This window comes from Leuciscus leuciscus (genome assembly GCF_965113295.1).
Source record: "Leuciscus leuciscus genome assembly, chromosome: 16".
NCBI lineage: Eukaryota > Metazoa > Chordata > Actinopteri > Cypriniformes > Leuciscidae > Leuciscus > Leuciscus leuciscus.
The window spans coordinates 12,308,649-12,327,111 of NC_138740.1; the positions used below are offsets into that span (position 1 = coordinate 12,308,649).

The 18,463-nt window shown below is 36.4% G+C and overlaps 2 protein-coding genes and 1 long non-coding RNA gene across 3 annotated transcripts in view; 2 read left to right on the forward strand and 1 right to left on the reverse strand.

The window, feature by feature from the left end:
• LOC309477993 overlaps positions 1–18,463 on the forward strand; it is a 62,307-nt gene that overhangs the window by 39,886 nt on the left and 3,958 nt on the right. The gene's annotated exons all lie outside the window — the stretch shown is intronic.
• Positions 2,395–9,093, forward strand: LOC309477523 (uncharacterized protein). Its single transcript, XM_082140807.1, has 17 exons — positions 2,395–2,457; positions 2,600–2,694; positions 2,844–2,982; positions 3,739–3,834; positions 3,920–4,303; positions 4,437–4,550; positions 4,613–4,845; positions 4,939–5,117; positions 5,217–5,307; positions 5,807–6,154; positions 6,260–6,377; positions 6,655–6,746; positions 6,842–6,959; positions 7,197–7,301; positions 7,571–7,756; positions 8,050–8,226; positions 8,431–9,093. Exons 2-17 carry the CDS (start codon positions 2,620–2,622, stop codon positions 8,646–8,648), a joined length of 2,673 nt encoding a protein of 890 aa, XP_081996933.1. The 5' UTR covers positions 2,395–2,457; positions 2,600–2,619; the 3' UTR covers positions 8,649–9,093.
• On the reverse strand, positions 14,019–18,306 carry LOC309477524 (uncharacterized protein; the record flags this gene model as incomplete). The annotated part of the gene is made up of 8 exons (XM_082140808.1): positions 18,293–18,306; positions 17,949–18,166; positions 17,663–17,831; positions 16,806–17,108; positions 15,449–15,508; positions 14,940–14,999; positions 14,485–14,544; positions 14,019–14,107 (listed from the first exon to the last, which is right to left on the reverse strand). The coding sequence occupies exons 2-8, from the start codon at positions 18,162–18,164 to the stop codon at positions 14,019–14,021; spliced, it is 957 nt and encodes a 318-aa protein (XP_081996934.1). The 5' UTR covers positions 18,165–18,166; positions 18,293–18,306.

Below are 18,463 nucleotides of genomic sequence, written 5' to 3' on the forward strand. Positions count from 1 at the left end.
ATCACGCGTAAAATGCAGGTTTCACACTCACGGTCTTCCAGGCCAAGTGCATGCAAACACTGGCGCCTAATTTACAAGTCTGCTGGAAAGCTATGCAGTCCAGCAGTGCTGTTGCAACCAGCAACACTACACCTACGTACCCTCCTGACCACTGTACAATACAGATAAATTTACGCTAACTCGTACCAGGGGCGTGGTGAGCTCGTACCAGGGGCGTGGTGAGCTCGTACCAGGGGCGTGGTGAGCTGGAACCTGCTTACATCACCTGCCACCGCTTACGTCACTTGCCACCGCAAACATCCAATAGGAAAATTCAACTGCAGTAGCCACCGTTCAACCTTAAGAGGGCAGCACTCAGACGTTTTTACACCATATATTGTAAAATTAAAACACTTTATACCCAAATGTCAAAAAAGTTACTTGAATCAATGAACAGCACTAATAAAGCCCCATTCTTACAGATCATTAACTAAAAAAAGTTGGTTTAGGGTTTAGTTACCCTTTAAAAGAACTGAATGGTTTCTCAACATTTGTGTGAGATAAACTTCCACAGTTTTTTCTTATCAGTTTCACAGTACAGCCCGGATACGCTCAGGAATATGTAGGGAGGATCGTGTGTGTGATACCAACTTCAAAAACACACACTAGCTGTCATATTATTATACAACCCGGTATCACGCTGAAGCGTGTAATACACACGCTGGTCCACTAGCGGATGCGTGTCAATGTCACGCTTTGCCTCCTCAAGGCGTGAAAATGACACGCATGAATGAAGGTTGAGTATCAGTAGGGGGCGATCATTTCCTCAATGCCAACAACTCCCCACGGACCAAATAGAGAAGCGATATATTGCATTCTCCAAAATTCCCGCGTCGTTCAGGTAGGTCAAAGCCATATTTTTTATTATGGTTCTGTAATTTAAGAAAATCGAACGTTGCTGTAGCCTAACGTTATATTTGTGTGTGTGTGGACTGTGGAGCTTTTTAATCTATGGTAATAGAATAACGTTAATAAACGTCAATAACGTTAATAGAAATTGATATTAATTGGCTAATTAATTAATCACAGAAAGCTGCAGTGACTGCATATTAGGTTATATTACGTTTATGAAAAGTTGTTATGGGCGATGGGAAGTAACTTTAGATAAACCCCGCTGCTTGTTGATGATGTTGATGATGATGATGATAACTTAACGTTATATGCGCGGATTTCGATCCTGAAATATCGATACTGATGTTGTAGGCCTATCTATTCTAAAGGATCTATCCACACATAAAAAATGTCGATCCTAGGGTGTTTTTTTTAAACCAGTAATTTTATTTATTTAGCACGAATTTATTTTATTCAGAAAGTATGCATTAAATTGATTAAACGTGACAGTAAAGGCTTTTACATTGTTACACAAATATATATATTTCATGTAAATGCTGTCCTAATTATGATGGTGAAAATTCAGTTTTGATCACCGGAATAAATTACATTTTAACATATTCAAATAGAAACCAGATCGCCTGTTTTAAATTGCAATAATATTTCACAATATTTGTTTTAACAAAGATTTACTGTATTTTTGGTCTAATAAATGCAGCCTTGGTAAGCAGATTAGACTTCTTTCAACATCTTACCAACCCCAAACTTTTGAAAAGTAGCATGTAACATGTAATATTTACTAGAATTTAGCTAGAAATTTTATTTTGTTTGATCGTTAAAGTTCAAATGGATTGTGTTATGTTCTGTAATTGTTGTTAATAAATCTGTCAGAAGAAAATGTGCAAAAGTTTTACCTATTGGGGTACAACAGTGGCAGTCTTTAAAACAATTAACAATGGTTTTACTACGGTAACCATACACATGACTAATAACAGGTGCATCAAGAGCACAAATCACAAATTATTTTAGAGGTCATGAAAATGTATTCATATTTAGCATATTAATGATGCATTCACCACCTCATATATCACGACACACTGCTTCTGTTCATAAATGCAGTTTACATGCTGAATATCCATTGTGCAATAACAGAATCACAGTTATCTTCTTTATTTTGTTACAGTTCTGCATCTATAATATGACAAATCCAGGAAGCCTTGCTGCAAGAGAATTAACTGTTTTTTGTTTTCCTTTGTCCAACAGCTCCTGTTTTTACCTACCATCCTTCCCTGTTACCGCTACCTGTATCTCGTCATAAGAAAACCAACGGCTCTTTTAAGAGCCACTCCTATACTCCTCTTACTGCCTCTCTCCTCACACACTCTCTCTATTTCTATTTCTATTTCTCTCTCTCGCTCTCTCTCTCTCTCTCTCTCTCTCTCTCTCTCTCCTCACACACACACACACACACACATTTTCTCTCTCTCTCTCTCTCTCTCTCTCTCTCTCTCTCTCTCTCTCTCTCTCTCTCTCTCTCTCTCTCTCTCTCTCTCCATTTCTTTCTTCTAAAAGCTTCACTGTCTTCAAGTAAGTATTGGTACTGTTCTTTATTTTTCTTTCACCTTACTCTCTCTCACTGTCCAAAACATTTTTAAAAATGTAGTTTTATATAGCCTATACTCTGTCCTCAATTCTTTTTGTCTGACCGTGTTTTTATCTTCCTTTCCAGTATAGTATACTATCTTTGAAATGGCTGCTCAGCAAGACAGAGGGAGAGCAGAAGATGCTATTTTCCTCGCAGACATGCTTCTTGCTCAAACCAAAGTGAGTATTTTTTTTTGAGATAGTGATCTTCCAGTATTAATGTAATTAATACTAAATAGTGGGAATTAGAGTGCGAAATTTGAATGAACTGCTCAAGAGTTGGCTGTATTTCAGTGTTATCATACAATGTTCACTTTCTGTCATGCAAGGAAAAGGAAGCGAAGGGCAAAGCAACATCTGCTAAAGGCAGTAAATTTAATGTCCGATGGGTGGAGAGAGATGCTGAAGGACGTCCACTGCTAAAAAGAAGCAGAAGTGGAGAGACACGAAAACGTGCTTCAGCTACAGGTTGTCCATGTCTTCCAGGATTATTTGTGATTACCCACCCAGTCTTTCTTAACTAAGTATAACTGTGCCCATTGTATACAGAATTCAGCTTGCTATTTGTTAGGTAACATAAATATGGTTTTGTGTCACTTTTGAAACATAGATCACTAAACTGCGGGGCTTCCAGTGCACAGCTTTTTCCTTTATTTTTTTCCATGGTAAAACTTTCTGGATTTCTGTTTCCGGTTTTTAATAATTTTCCTTTGAATACTGTATGTTAAACTGTAAAGTAGGAGAGAGGCCGCACTGAAGAAGGCACGCTCCGAAACGCGTCTGTGCAAATAAAAGTATATATGCATAATGCGGCCTCTCTCCTGCTTTGCGTATTCTAATTATCCAGGCCAGCACTCTTAAAGTTTATAAGTATATGCATTGAGTGAAGCCTGCTCCTATCCTCACTTACTTGTTAAACTGTGCCATCAGAAACACAACGTGGTGGTGGATGTGTTACATATGTTATTGACTTCACTGTAATGTTAAGTAATTCCAAAGAAATTAAGTGGAAGTGAAGCAATCGGTGTCAGGTTCATGCTGCTAACAGTTCAATATTATGTCCAGATAATGAGGAAAAAAAACATATGGAGATTAATGGAATTGTCAGACATGTCAATTAGCCTATTATAGCCTTAAGTCACTAATATTGTACTGAACACTGTATTATATGCTTGTAAGACATAAAAAAATTGTTATCTCGTTCCTTTCTATCTATCTTTTCAGTTGTTTCCGTTGTTGGCAGTGAGGGAACTACTCCTTTTGAGTCATCTGAGGAGGTTCCCACAGTTACCCAATCAAACTGCTCTCAACACTCATTTGGTATGACAGATGACACCTGACCTTACTGTAAGCAAGTTAGCAATAAGCGTGAAAGGAATGATTATTTCTTATTTCTGTCTTTTAGACAGTGAGATGCAGAAACTGCAGGACATTCTGACCTCAGGAGATGTTCAAGGCACCAGCAAGTATCCTTCGACATCCACATCATGGTGCTTGCGCCAATCTGTAGCCCAAGATGAGTGGCGGAAAGCAAGGGCCTATCACATCAACTGCTTGCTGTCCTGTAATGTGGCTCCAGAAAATAACTGCAGCCACTGCACATCTCCTGCCGTCATTCGCTGCAGAGACTGCATGCCCCAAGAGTGGCTGTGTATGGATTGTGACATACACATACACAAAAAACTCACCCTCCATAACAGGGAGTCCTGCATTGAGGGAATTTACAAGCCCATTGAGCCAACAGTGTGCTGTGTACAAAAAGAGGGCAAATATACACTGGTCAATCAAGGTAGTGTTCTGAACCTTTTCGGCAAAGTGATTAAAAAGTGATTTTATTAAAAAAAAAATTTTTTTTTACTTTTATTGTCTTAATTGGACATATTTTAATGCTTTCTCACTAATTATTTAACTTCTCTTTTCAGTATGTTTATTGCCTACAGTGAGACCTGTCCAGTTATGTACTTGCGACCCTTCAAACGTCACAGAATCAGCTGGCAGAGCAATCATTTTGGTTTGCATAAATGTTATGAATTATGGTTTATATTTTTATTTATTCTTGTCCCCTTGTGTGTTACAAGGTTCTACTTTTTGATTTTAGGTCGGTATGATTTGCACTTGCCAAACTTGCTGTGCAGATTATGTCTGGCACATTGGACACCTGACATGAGCGACCTAATAAGCAGTGGGTATTGGCCGGCATCTGTGAATGCTGACACGCTGTTTTCCATAGATGTCTTCAGCTCATTTGAAGAAATGAAAACTGTTGCACCAGGTTTATCGAGACAAGGTTTTTTGCGGATGTTGGAGAGGAGGACCTGTCTCTTTGGAAGGGTGAGATCAGTGTAGATCAAAGTTGCCTCAAGTAGAGATGAGAGAATATTAGTGTAGCTATTTCATTTTACTCTTTACTAATCGAATGTGCAGGGTGGGAAAATACATGGAGACGTATTCCAAAGAAGCTTCATGGAATACACATTCTGCCAGTACCAGTGTGAGAAAATGGCCAGTGTAGAGCACTTCACCTGCCCGGCATGTACACCCAACATGCTTGCTCTTTGTGCAGATGGCAACAGAAAAGTGTACCGGTTTCGGCAGTCAAAAGGGTTAGTTGTTTTACACTTGTAGTTGTTTTACTTAATGTAAAATTAACAGAACATATAATGTCTGACACTGAACATATATTTTTTTCTTATTCTATCTAGGTCAGAGGAACCCTATTTTGATGGCACCTTCATTGCCAAGGACACTGATGTACACCATTTTGTTGATGAGATCAGGAGTAAAATGAAAAGTGTTAGTAAAATATGTCGTTTTTTGCACCTTTGATTTATATCCAAAATTTGCAATGTGTAATTGTTGTTTTATTAAATAGATGTGTATCCCTAGTTGGTGTAAGCTTATATGATACACTTAGTTTGTTACTAGCACTTTTAGCATGGTGCACTCTTTCAAGCAATCTTGTGTTGAGGTATAAATTAGATATGGTATGTGTGGTGGCATCCAAAGTGGCTAGTTTAGTCATGTAATAGCAGATCTCTGCAAGAGATAGTGACTATGCATGCAGTTTGTCACCCTGCCTTTCAACTAGTTTGTGTAGCTAGATTAGAGAAAGTAGAAGATGCATTTTCTGAAGCTCCTCTTTAGTAGTAGTTTGAAAGTAAACCTTTATTGTCACCGATCATTACAAAGATGCCAGTTGGTGTGATGTAACCTGACTCATCTTGGTGGATGAAGTAACTAGTTAGAAAAAATAGCAACTTTCAGTTTTAACCAGAATTATTGTGTCATGCAGACTGCCGGCAAAGGGATCTGTGGAGCCAGTCAGTGGTCTGCTGCACGTGAAACGGCCAGAAGAGCAAGCAAACTGGATGAAGAGGGCCTTGAGGTGGTTGTTTGCAGACATGGAGTGCTACTCAAGGCTCTTAACATGTACAGGGGGGAAATATTTGCTTATCCGCTGTACCTGCAGAAGGAGCTCCAAGCAGCCACAAACGGACAGTTCTATTGCACAGATATTGCTTGCAAGTATTGGCCTTACCTTGAGAAGTTGGCAGTCTCCATGTTGGAACTCAGACCTTTACTGCAGATGAGACCATTCCTTTCTGTCATGCATGCCAAGGCTCATTCAACCAAGTGTGAAGTACTGCATATTCTTTATCATACCATTTAAAAATTGTATGTTTTTTTATTACTTATATAATACACTGTATATGACTATAATTTATGTGCCATGCTGATTTGTAAGATAATCTGGAGTGGAAAAAATCAGGAAGGTGCTGGCACAACTGCAGGGGAGGAGGTCGAAATGGTCAACAGCTACCTGTCTCGTTGTGCCCTCACAACCAAGTACATGACAAAATCTGGTAATTATTGCTCATTTATATTATCTTAGGAAACCTGTCTTTTATTCTTTTTTTATTTTTATTCTTTTTATTCTAACTGTCTAATACTTTGTACTGAGATTACAAATATTATATAATATAGCAAATATACAGTTGTAAATATTCTAACATACAGCACATTAATAAAACTGCATTACATCTCTCTTAAATTAAAAATCAATTGTCAATGCGTGGATGAACTGCAATACCATGAGCATTAATGGTACTTTCCTCCATCACATCATTTTGTTGTTTAAAGCCAGGAATGATATGCTAAGTGTCCATGCTATTGGGTGGAACCGACGGAAGTGGGAAGGCCTTCATCTTGCCCTATCCAGCAGATACATCAAGGTATTATGTTATGTCTGAGTTATGTATACTAAGCTTTTCATGATTTTCCTCACTTTTTAAGATTGCAAAGTCAAAAATCTTTTTTTTTACACCAGACTTTGAAAAAGGCTGAGGCTGAATCTCAGAAACTGGAGGATTTGAGCAGTGAACTGGGGTGTCCTGAGAACATCGTGCATCAGTGGGTACATGATGTCAGACAATGGGCTACTGACGGTACAGTATTTTATGGACATTCTTCAACAACATGTAGTTTACTAATACTGCAATTTTATAAGTGAGAATCTTTGCCATGTATAAGGATTAAGTAAGGGGGCGCTGTCCTGTTTTTGTTTGATATAAACTTGTGGGCTTGTAAACTCCTTTGACACTGTTAACAGTGATTTTGGGCTCTAAATGAACTTGAACTTGCAAGACATAATAGTTTACTTGTATTATTGTTGTTGCTTTAAGATTCTGTAGGTACCAGATGTGATGACCAACATAACCTTCAGAAATCAATTGAACAAATGTTTCTTGGTGTTCATCAAAAAAAAGCCAGCCTTTATAATCACACTGGTATGTTGAAAACTCATCTAATATTTGTGTCTTTTTTAATACTTGCAGATGACTTATGTGGATTGTTTTGGTATTATAGTGTTTTTAGGTCCTTCATTTTAAAATGTCTTCCTTTTAATGTTAGGCCTATTATGCCTTTTAAGTCATTTGATTTTATTACATTTTGATGTATTAATTCTTAAGTCAGTTATAAGTATTTCATGTAACTTTCTTATATCTGTATACACATGCTTGTGCATCATGTTTTCTGTGTTTTAAAAATTTTATAGACAGCAACAAAATTCGACACTTGCGTCGAAGAAAATTGTGGGAAGAGAAGAGAAAACTCCTGCAAACAATCAAGCTCTACAATGAGCAGGTGCCAGATGAGGAGCGCATCGTTGAGGAGAAGGTGGAGAGCGGTTTCTCCGTGGGAGGAGACAGTCTAATATGGCCGTGGGAAGTGCACAGCAGTGGTAAGTAGCAATTTCTTCTACATACGTGTGTGTGTGTGTGTGTGTGTGTGTGTGTGTGTGTGTGTGTGTGTGTGTGTGTGTGTGTGTGTGTGTGTGTGTGTGTGTGTGTGTGTGTGTGATATGTTGTATATGCTACTGTAAACATATGCCACATTTTATCTGATTACATTTATATTACATTTTTGCACTCTGTACCAGTATATGGGATGTTCATACACTACTTGGGTTTTGCCTGCTGTTTAGACTGTACAGGTCAAATTTTAATCGAAGGGATGTTATTTGTGTGACTTCAGAATCCAGCAACATCCTCACCAAGAAGAAGATTTTTGATGTGTACATGTCAAAAGTGCGGCTTCAAGAGGAAAAGATCATTGTGATGAGGGAGATGAGACAGCACTGCACCTATCTCAGAGAGCTGTCTGGAAACATAAGGACAGTGATATCAGAAATGTCTTCTGGCAGAAACAGTGGTAAGATGCTAACTTTTATTACATTCTTGCTGTAATGCTTTTGGGGATCCTATAAAACCCCACTCAATTTGAGATCAAGTGTTACATTATGGATTCCTTGTGGCTGGATCTAAATGGTCTGTAGTTCTTTAGTAAAGTCAGTTAAAGAATAGCTCAACAACAATGGAAGTATTGTCATGCCTCGCTTTTCATTTTTCATTCTAGGCAGTTTAAGTGAAGAGGGTCATCGCGGGCTCCTGTGTCTCCTTCAGAAAAGGCTTGCAGATGTAGAGGAGAAGTTCCAAGTCGTTTGCTCAAGTTACAGCCTGGCTTTAGGACCAAATGCTGCTTCTCTGCTGGAGGATGGGCCCGAGGAGATACCAGAGGACCATGAAGAAGTTGATTTTGAGAGTTCAGATGACAGTGATTTTGAGGCAGTGTAAATGAGTGCTTCTTAACTGGTCGGATGCGTTTAGACTGCGTGCGTGTCAATTATGACTGGACTGCAGGTGTGTTTCAAGGAAAACAAAAAACTTTTTTAAGTGTAATGGATGTCTTATGCAGTGCTTTTATTGTGGACTATTGTTACCTCAGTTCACAAAGAGCAGGTCGATTTTTAAGTTTCACCTCTGATGTTTCATGGACTATTTCTACAGTCAACTGTGGTGCTAGAGCTTGCGAATGACAACAGCCTCTTGCAGTGGTGACTTTCCCAAGCTTTGCCCATCTCATCTTGTCAACATAATGACCTTTACTGTACAAAAATGTTACACTTACATTAATGTAATAGTTTGTTTGTTTTATTCACAGTGATTGTGGATACTTTTAGAATGAACCATTTACTGTACATGTCACTACATTAAATACTTTCCAGAAATTACTGATCAATACCCATAGTTGAGTCTTTCCTGTTGTTATTACTGCTGTTATCTTGCCAACAAAAGGAACTAATTTACCATGGCATTACTTAAGGTAACTATAAAACTGTGTTGTACATGCATGCAAACTAGTTCATGCTGAGCTGTTGTTTTGATTTTCTCTGTCTTCTTGAAAATAAGATATTCAATTACTGATTTTTTCATTTGTATCTTAACATTGTATGCCAGTTGTACACGGTATATTACACAGGGTGTGTAATCGCACAAAATACAATTTTCACATGCTAATAGTCAAGTAGGTATACAGTTATGTGTTGTATAAATTAATTAGTAAATTATAGCCATAAATAAGATAAGTTCTTCATTATCTTGCTGCATAACTTCGCTCTGGATAAAATAATTAACACTAGACAACTGGTGTTGTAAATATCAGCTTACAATTATAGGGTATTTGCTTTAATTCATGTCTACCATTTTATACATGCATATATTTATGTATGAATGTCCTTGTGGTCTTTGTATCACATATAACTTTGTTCTTTACATAAATAAATAAAAAGTGCTATGTAAATAATGTTATTTTTATCATTATTGTCTGTGTAAAAACATAAGTTGAAAATATTTAACCTAAAGAAAACGAATAGAATAGGTTCATTGGAGACTCTAAAATTGCCCTAGGTGTGAATGGGAGTGTGAGTGGTTGTGTGATGGATTGGCGACAAGTCCAGTCAGAGTGTACCCTGCCTCTCCAAAATGGCGGCGAAAAGTGCCTGCATTTCAACATGAAAACACAAATTTTAATAAAGGATGACATATTTTTTTATTATTTGTTGGCAATATCAGTTATTCATATTTCGGTATTTGCTTTAATTCATGTCTACCATTTTATACATGCATATATTTATGTATGAATGTCCTTGTGGTCTTTGTATCACATATAACTTTGTTCTTTACATAAATAAATAAAAAGTGCTATGTAAATAATGTTATTTTTATCATTATTGTCTGTGTAAAAACATAAGTTGAAAATATTTAACCTAAAGAAAACGAATAGAATAGGTTCATTGGAGACTCTAAAATTGCCCTAGGTGTGAATGGGAGTGTGAGTGGTTGTGTGATGGATTGGCGACAAGTCCAGTCAGAGTGTACCCTGCCTCTCCAAAATGGCGGCGAAAAGTGCCTGCATTTCAACATGAAAACACAAATTTTAATAAAGGATGACATATTTTTTTATTATTTGTTGGCAATATCAGTTATTCATATTTCTTTACCTAACAAGGTTTTTTTTTTTAGGTTTTTTTTTTTTTTTTACTTCTTCCATTTCTGTGGTCAGGTTACGCGCCTGCGTCATAACGGTTACCTTAGCAACTAATATGAATCTCCCGAAACAAGCAGTTTTAGCTAATAATAATAACCATAAGACGATGTTTTTGGTCTGAATTAATACAACACGTATTATGCTTTTGCAGTAGCATGTCTGTTAGGAAGTTACTTTATACTATAGTTCTTTTTGAAACCCTACTTACTTACAACCCCAGTTTGCCAACCAGAAGAACTACATATTTAACGGGCTGTCTATCACGTTGTAATCTGCTGCAACAGGGAATTGTAGTTTTATTTTTGTAAATTACTAAAACATGTAAATGGATGTCTGGACTATTAAACTGAGAGTGCACTCATGGGTATGGGTGGATGTAAAACACAGTAGTTTGGTCAACATTTTTAATTATAAATAATAACTAGGTGAGATTCAGTTTTTACAATTTTTGGTGATGTCCCCTATTGGTGATTGCACCAAACGGTAGCCCTCATGATGGAAGAGTTCAAGAGCTTTATATAACAGTTGGTGTCATCATTGTAGCCCATTCAGTTGCTGAATTATAAGACTCACAAAATGCATCAATGTCAAAGTTCAGAGGTCAATATTTCAAAGCAGGAGCCAGGTACAGCCTTCAGATTGCAATGCTGTTACTCGGCTGATCAAGACCTTTCCGGTGATGTGTTTGGTTTAATCATATGACAAAATAAAAAAAATCACTCTGCCCACTCAGCCCTTGTGTCATGCATGCATTTCAAAGACACATGAAGTGGTCTAATGTATAAATGTTAATTAAAATGTATTTGTTGGACACAGTTGCCAAATTCATTAATGAAATGTTTATTTTGACTTATTTGAATCACAGATGTCACTGTGGGCCTCTTGGAACTTTTCTTTTTCACAAACCCTAACCTAATAAAAAAGTGTTTCAGAGTGATCTGATTTAATATGAATTAAAATACAGAGGTGAGTTACATTAAAAATCATTATAGTCCATCCTCCCATCCCATACTTTTATAGTTCATAATTAAGTGTTTTTATGCTGTGGTCATATGGCTAAGTGACTTCAACCGTCATCCAATTTACCTTACATATGTAATTATATTACACTTCCCATTGCAAGAGCAATACAGTAATTAGATTTACTAATTACTTTTGTGTTACTTTGAAATCTCACACCAGCCTATACCACAAGCAGAGCAAGATACCAAATCATGAGGTCTGATTCAGGGTCAGTTTCACACACAAAAAAAACACATATTAAAACCTGGTCCTTGACCAAAAGACACCTCAGCTCTCATGATATTTTTCAAAAGTCCAGAGCTCAAGTAATTGAAGTAAAGATAATTTGATTACAATAGTAACTGTAATGTGATTTCTAAGATTATACATGTAATCCTGTACATTACCTTGTTAATGAAAGACATCTGTTTGCAGTAATCTTAGTAAAAGTAATCTATACACTGTTGTAATAACAGTGCCATCTGAAGAGGAAGGGGAATCCAGGGACAGCTCCATCCAGGACAAAAGTAAAGTCACAAAATGTATGTCATAATGACACAACACATATGTACAATGCTTTATGAGGTCACTGACACACTTTTAAAACTATTTTTATTGAACAAAACTTCACAATGTGATTGGTAGGACTTGCAACAGTTCACATTATTTTTAATTATGGTACAATTACTCAACACATTATGTAATGTAGTTTTACATATATTTAAAACATGTATTTGTTATTTCCCAAATTTGTCAATCTTTATGTAAAAAAGCTTTGTATAGTTGTATAACAGGTTGCCATTTAGAATCATGGTGCTGTATGCAAAGGCATTTCCATTGTTTGACAGATGAAATGTGTAGGCAAAATATGTGATCAATTAATTAGTGTGGATGATTGATATGTTTCAATAGCCCAACACTGACAGGACATCATGTATTATTCATAGGAGAGACAGTGTGGTTTCTATATAGAGAAAAGTTAAGGACCAAAAGCTACGAATGTTTATTTTTTTATAAAACTATTCTCTGAATAAATTCCCATATATATTTTATGTTGTCTTGGATGCTCATATAATGAAGTGTACAATTCAATAAATAGTGTATCTGAAAATAAAGAACAAATTCATTCCTCAATGTTTTATTGATGAAAGCACAGTAAAACAGAGTGCAAAACATGAAAGTATTAATACCCAATACAAAGTGCAAAATGAAATACACCTGAAAGAGGCAATGAAAGGGTCCAGTCGCAAGAAGCGTTTATTCACAACAGTAAGAAAGAAAGAAAGAAAGAAAGAAAGAAAGAAAGAAAGAAAGAAAGAAAGAAAGAAAGAAAGAAAGAAAGAAAGAAAGGCAAACTATTACAAAAAAAACATAACAGTGCTCCAGCACCTTCTTGGGCACCTGATGGGAGCACTAACAAGTGTCCATATCCGCTACCCACTCCAATGGCCACTTCTTTCCACTATAACACAATAAGGAAATATGCAATTAGATGTTTTGGTTCTGCAGATGAACTGTAGACACAAAGACACACATTAAGACCCCTGTAGCCTTTTTTCAATAGCTGTTTTAGTGGGGTTTCATTACATCACAGTAGGCTAATGCTAGTCAACTACAATGCAATGAAAGCCATAATTGTTATTTTAAGACAAGAAAATCCTATAATCTGTTATGTTTCTGACATGAATCACTGTTTGGTGTGCACAATACTCACAATAATACGTGTTTTACATTTTTGGTAGGTTTATCTATACTTAGGCCAACTGCTCAGTTTTAGAGACAATTCTATTTAAACAAATCAATTTTTTTTTTTTTGTAACTCATAAATGAGGAATGTGAAGTCCACATTTTACTGTAAGACAACATATGTGACAAATGAAGATCACAAGCTGACACTAAATATATTGATCCAGTTATTAAAGGGATAGTTCACCCAAAAATCGGTCCCCATTGACTACAATAGTATATTTTTTTCCTACTATGGAAGTCAGTGGGGACCGAGATCTGTTTGATTAAAACATTCTTCCAAATATCTTCCTTTGTGTTCAGCAAAACAAAGAAACTCATACAGGTTTGGAACAACTTGAGGGTGAGTAAATGATGACAGAATTTTCATTTTTCAGAGCCACCATAACAACTTTTTGGACTGAAGTTGTTATGGTTTTGGACACCACCGTCACCAAAACACCAAATGAAAGCATATACTGTATTTTGGACGAATGGAGCTCCCCAGATTTCAGAGACTTAGAGAATCTATGCCAAAGAACATGAAACTCTTCTGGTGGCACGTAGTAGCCCAACACCTTATTAAGACACTTTGTGTTGGTTATAATAATATATTTATGAACTATATAGACACATCTTACTTTAATCTTACCTAACATATGTCAATAGTTTGTGCATGTTAAAATTAATTGACTATGTGTTACCCATGAGAAGTCGTACATACCAGAGTTTGCATGGCTCCCACTCCACTTGCTTCCATTTCTGGCCCTAAAAATAGTGAGACTTTTTTAGTTTCAAATATTTGCCATGTTTAGCAGTTATACCAATCACCAATACTTTTTCAAGACCATTACACCAATAAAAGAACATTATGTAACCTGTATAGTGTTTTAGTGGTATTTAACCTTGATAACTCTGTATTTGGCAACCCTCTTCACAGGGTAATAATCCTGGCTCCCTGTCACTGTATGTGGGCATTCTGAAAGGAAAAAAAAAAAATTACATTCACAAAGCTTAACACTACAGAAAGCCATTATATAATGATAAGTGGTTATTAAGCTATCATGGGTTGTACTTAGTTACAGTTTTCATATTGTAGTTATTATGGAACAGAAGTTGTATTGAACACTGGTAATTTACTGTAATCAACACAAAGTTTAGGGTTGGGCAGTTGTGATAAATATATAGGCAAACAAATACAAGTTAAATCCATGAATTCAAATTAATCTCTATTGTGCTGCCTGGGAATTGTTAATCACTTTCTCATAGCAGACTAACATGCTTTTGACTGTGAAAACCAAAACCAAAAAATGTTTTACTTTCTGACTATGTACAGTATACTGTACATCAACACACCTTTCCTTTTATTTGGCCGCACAGTAGTGGGAGCAGGGCAGCCTCCTTCCACAACTTCCACTGTCAAACAAGGTAATAACAACAAATTTAAATGATTATGGTGTAATATTTGCAAGGGTTTGAATCTAACAAAGAGCTGTAGAATATGATGTGTAGGACAGGACATCTCTGCAGCAGCGCAATATTTAATTTAAAATGGTATTTTAACACAAATTTTGCCTTTAACAAATATTGCACCTCCTGTGATTTGAAAATTGCAGTAGGCCATATTGCGATTTCGATAAGATTTTGATTAGTTGTTCAGCCCTACTGTTAAATAAACAAATTAACATATGCATTTGGACATCGACCAAACCTAATAGGCCACAGCCAAATGCAAATACAGCCTTCATGAAGACTCACAACCATTAATATCAATCCCAATGTATGGATTTACACACAGTACATCAACACACCTTTCCTTTTATTTGGCCGCACAGTAGTGGGAGCAGGACAGCCTCCTTCCACACCTTCATCTGTTAAATACAGAGAACATTTAAAATATGTTAAAAAAAAATGTTGCATCCATGTCAACCAGTTTATAATAAAGACTGGACTTTATTTGTCAAAATATTTTTCTAAGGTGAGAGAGAGACCTTTAAAAAGTGCTCTTTAGACAGACCAATTTCGAATAATATAACCAGGTTTCCTACACATTTCAAAATTCCAGACTTTTATGTAGGTTTTTCAGAACATCTGAAGATACATCAGAGATCTGAGTACAAATATCTAGATGTTTATGTACATGAATGGTTTTAAAATCCAACTATTAACATGTAAGTTACTTTCTGACTATGTATGCTATTATGTTGCCAGATAATTGCAATAAGACTGTAGCTAGATACTGCAGCTCATACTCATCAATTTTGTGGCATTCAGTCCACACTCCTATACAGAAAGCTGGACAAACAGTACATCAACACACCTTTCCTTTTATTTGGCCGCACAGTAGTGGGAGCAGGGCAGCCTCCTTCCACAACTTCATCTGTTAAACACAGGGAAACATTTAAAATATGTAAAAAAAAATATTTAAGCACAGTTTATAATGAAGACTGGGCTTTATGTCTTTCCATGAACAACTAAAACTTTGATTCAGGAATTGAAGGGAGCATACAGTGAGCACTTGATACATAAATTATGCATTATGGGTGAATTATTCCTTTAAGGATAACCAGGTTCTGCCATTAGCAGGCTAAAGTCGCTGAATGACTTTACCAGGCTAAAGAGGCTGAAAATAGCCTATCATTCAACAACTTTATAACCTTGAATAGACAGTTGATGTTGCAAATCAATTTCCACCAAAGTGTCTATGGGAATTAGGGTTGCACGAAATTGACAAAATGTTATATTGGAATATTGATCATGAATATTGTTATAACGATATTAATTTAGATATTCTTCAACATATGTAAAAACACAAAAGTTCATTGGCCCCATTTCTGATATTTTTCGCCTCCGATCGCCTCTCTCCACAAAATAAACAAAATATTGCATACTTTCTGCAACATTTTCATATGATGTTGCACAACGTGATATTGCAATAACAATAGTGAGTCAATATATTGTGGACCATGAATAGGAAGACACCAAAACACCCAAACAATGTCCTAAATATGGGCAAACACAGGCATTACTGAAGTAATGAAGTAATGACAACAGCAGCAGTTCATGGAATTTGATGAGAGGTTCTAATCATATAATCGTTTTAAAATGTATATACAGTGGTGGCCAAAATCATTAGAACGGTTCGATTTTTTTATGTTTTAAAAGAAGACTTCCGATCTCCAAGGATTTATTTGATCCAAAATACAGCAAATACAGTAATATTGTGAAATATTTTTACAATTTAAAAAAACTGTTCTCTATTTGATTACATTTTTAAACGTAATTTATTCCTGTGATCAAAGCAGGATTTTCAGCATCATTTCTCCAGTCTTCAGTGTCACATGATCCTTCAGAAATCATTCTAATATGATGATTTGATGCTCAAGAAACATTCATATATATTTTTTTTTCCGCATTTATCCGAAGCAACTTACAGTGCACTTACAGGGACAATCCCTCTGGAGCCCCTGGACTTCACTGCCTTGCTAACGGACACACTATGTAATTTATTATTATTATCAATGTTGAAAACAGTTGTTTAATCTTTTTTTTAGGATTATAATAATAATACATGTTTCTGGACTCTGAATTTGTTTACAGTTTCACATTACACAAAGTAAGAGAATGGTTTTGTGGGGCTTACAACTTATTTTCAATACAATTTCAATTTTGCTTACCTTTTTCAAGAGAAACTGGGGAGGCTGCTGAAGGTTCTTCTGGGGAGTGGGGTCTTTTCCCCAGGTTCTGGGATAGCTGCGGTGGTTGTACTGAGGGTGCTAAAAGGGACACTGACTGTCCAATTGGGGACTTCGGTGGTTCAATAAGTGCTGCTGGGGGTCCCGTTGGAGCTGTTGGGGGATTAAGCAGGGCCACTGTTTCCTGTTGATCTGGTGTGACCATTGGTGGTCCTGTTGGGGGTTCAACTGGGGCTGCTGATGAAGGTTCATTAAGTTGTTCTGCAGCAACTTGTGGGGTCCAGCCTACATTGTAGAAGTACAGAATTATTAAACATTGATCAACCTTTTTCACAAATTTACGTCATTTTATAGAACAAACATCTAATCGATTAATTTAAGGGGAAAAAAACAACAGTAGAAATAATCGTTGGTTGCAGCCGTAGTAGCAAAAAGAGATGTATTGTGTATAGACCTAACAAGTGCTGTTCTACCAAACTACTTCTACCAAGCAGTATTGATTTAATAGGTGAATGTTCTTAAGACATGTGATGGATGTTTGAGTTAGTCTGGTGGTTGACCAATTGTGCCATTTTTTTCTACTGGAATTTTGTATTTAAAATTATAGCATGGCTAATTACCTTGTGTTCCAATTCAATGTCATAGTTCGTTATAAACAAACAAATAATAAAATATAGGCTATCGTGAAGTTACTCTGCTAGGACCAGTTTAAATTGTAAGCGAAAACAATCAATGATAATCTGAATGATCTATTAGTCAAGAGAAGGCAACCACAGTCTTACCTGTGACAGCATCAAATTCAGGACATTTAAAAAAATCAAATAACAGAATATTCTTACCTTGAATAACAATATCATACAGGCCCTTAATTCTTTCGAGGCATGTATGTGATGTCACATTCAGCTGACAGCGGGGTGCCAAAACCTCAGACACCCAAGCATTCGGCTGTTTTCCAGGCTTGGACAAAAGTAAAACCCCCCTTAAACCCAGTGCCTGCAATTTTTCAAGCTAGAAATACAAGGACACACACATACAAAGTAACATGTATCATTTTAAAATATATATAGCAACATTTGGAAAATAACCTGCGTAACCTGCATAAAAACAATGAAAGCAATCTCATACCAACAACACAGCTTCATCCTGGATATGAGAGGTGGTCCGATTTTTTTTCTGCATATACACCCAGCTCTCCCTCTTCTGATCAAATTTTTTTAGTTTTTTTTTTAGCCTCAGCTTATGTGGCTGTTCTTCCTTACATGTGTTGCAAGTTTTGCAGGCCACATTCATTTCTGCATGGCAAACCATACAATTTCGCCTTGTTGACCCTTGACCTGGCATTTCTATCATAGATAGAGTAAGCGGGAGAGAGTGACAAAGACACAAAAAGATTTTGAGAAGTACTTCACACAAAGTATTTCACACAAACAAAACAGGACGAGATTTAAATTTAAAAAAGCAATACTTACTTGAAGACACCAGGCTTCTGGAAGAGAGGAAGACAATGTGACAATGTTATTAACGACAGCTTGTTGTACGACTGCATAAAATAAGAGAAAGAAATAGTGGAGATTGCACACCACAGAACAGAAAGTACACTGGATACTGCAAAATTTGGTATTGATCCGATACCAAGTAAA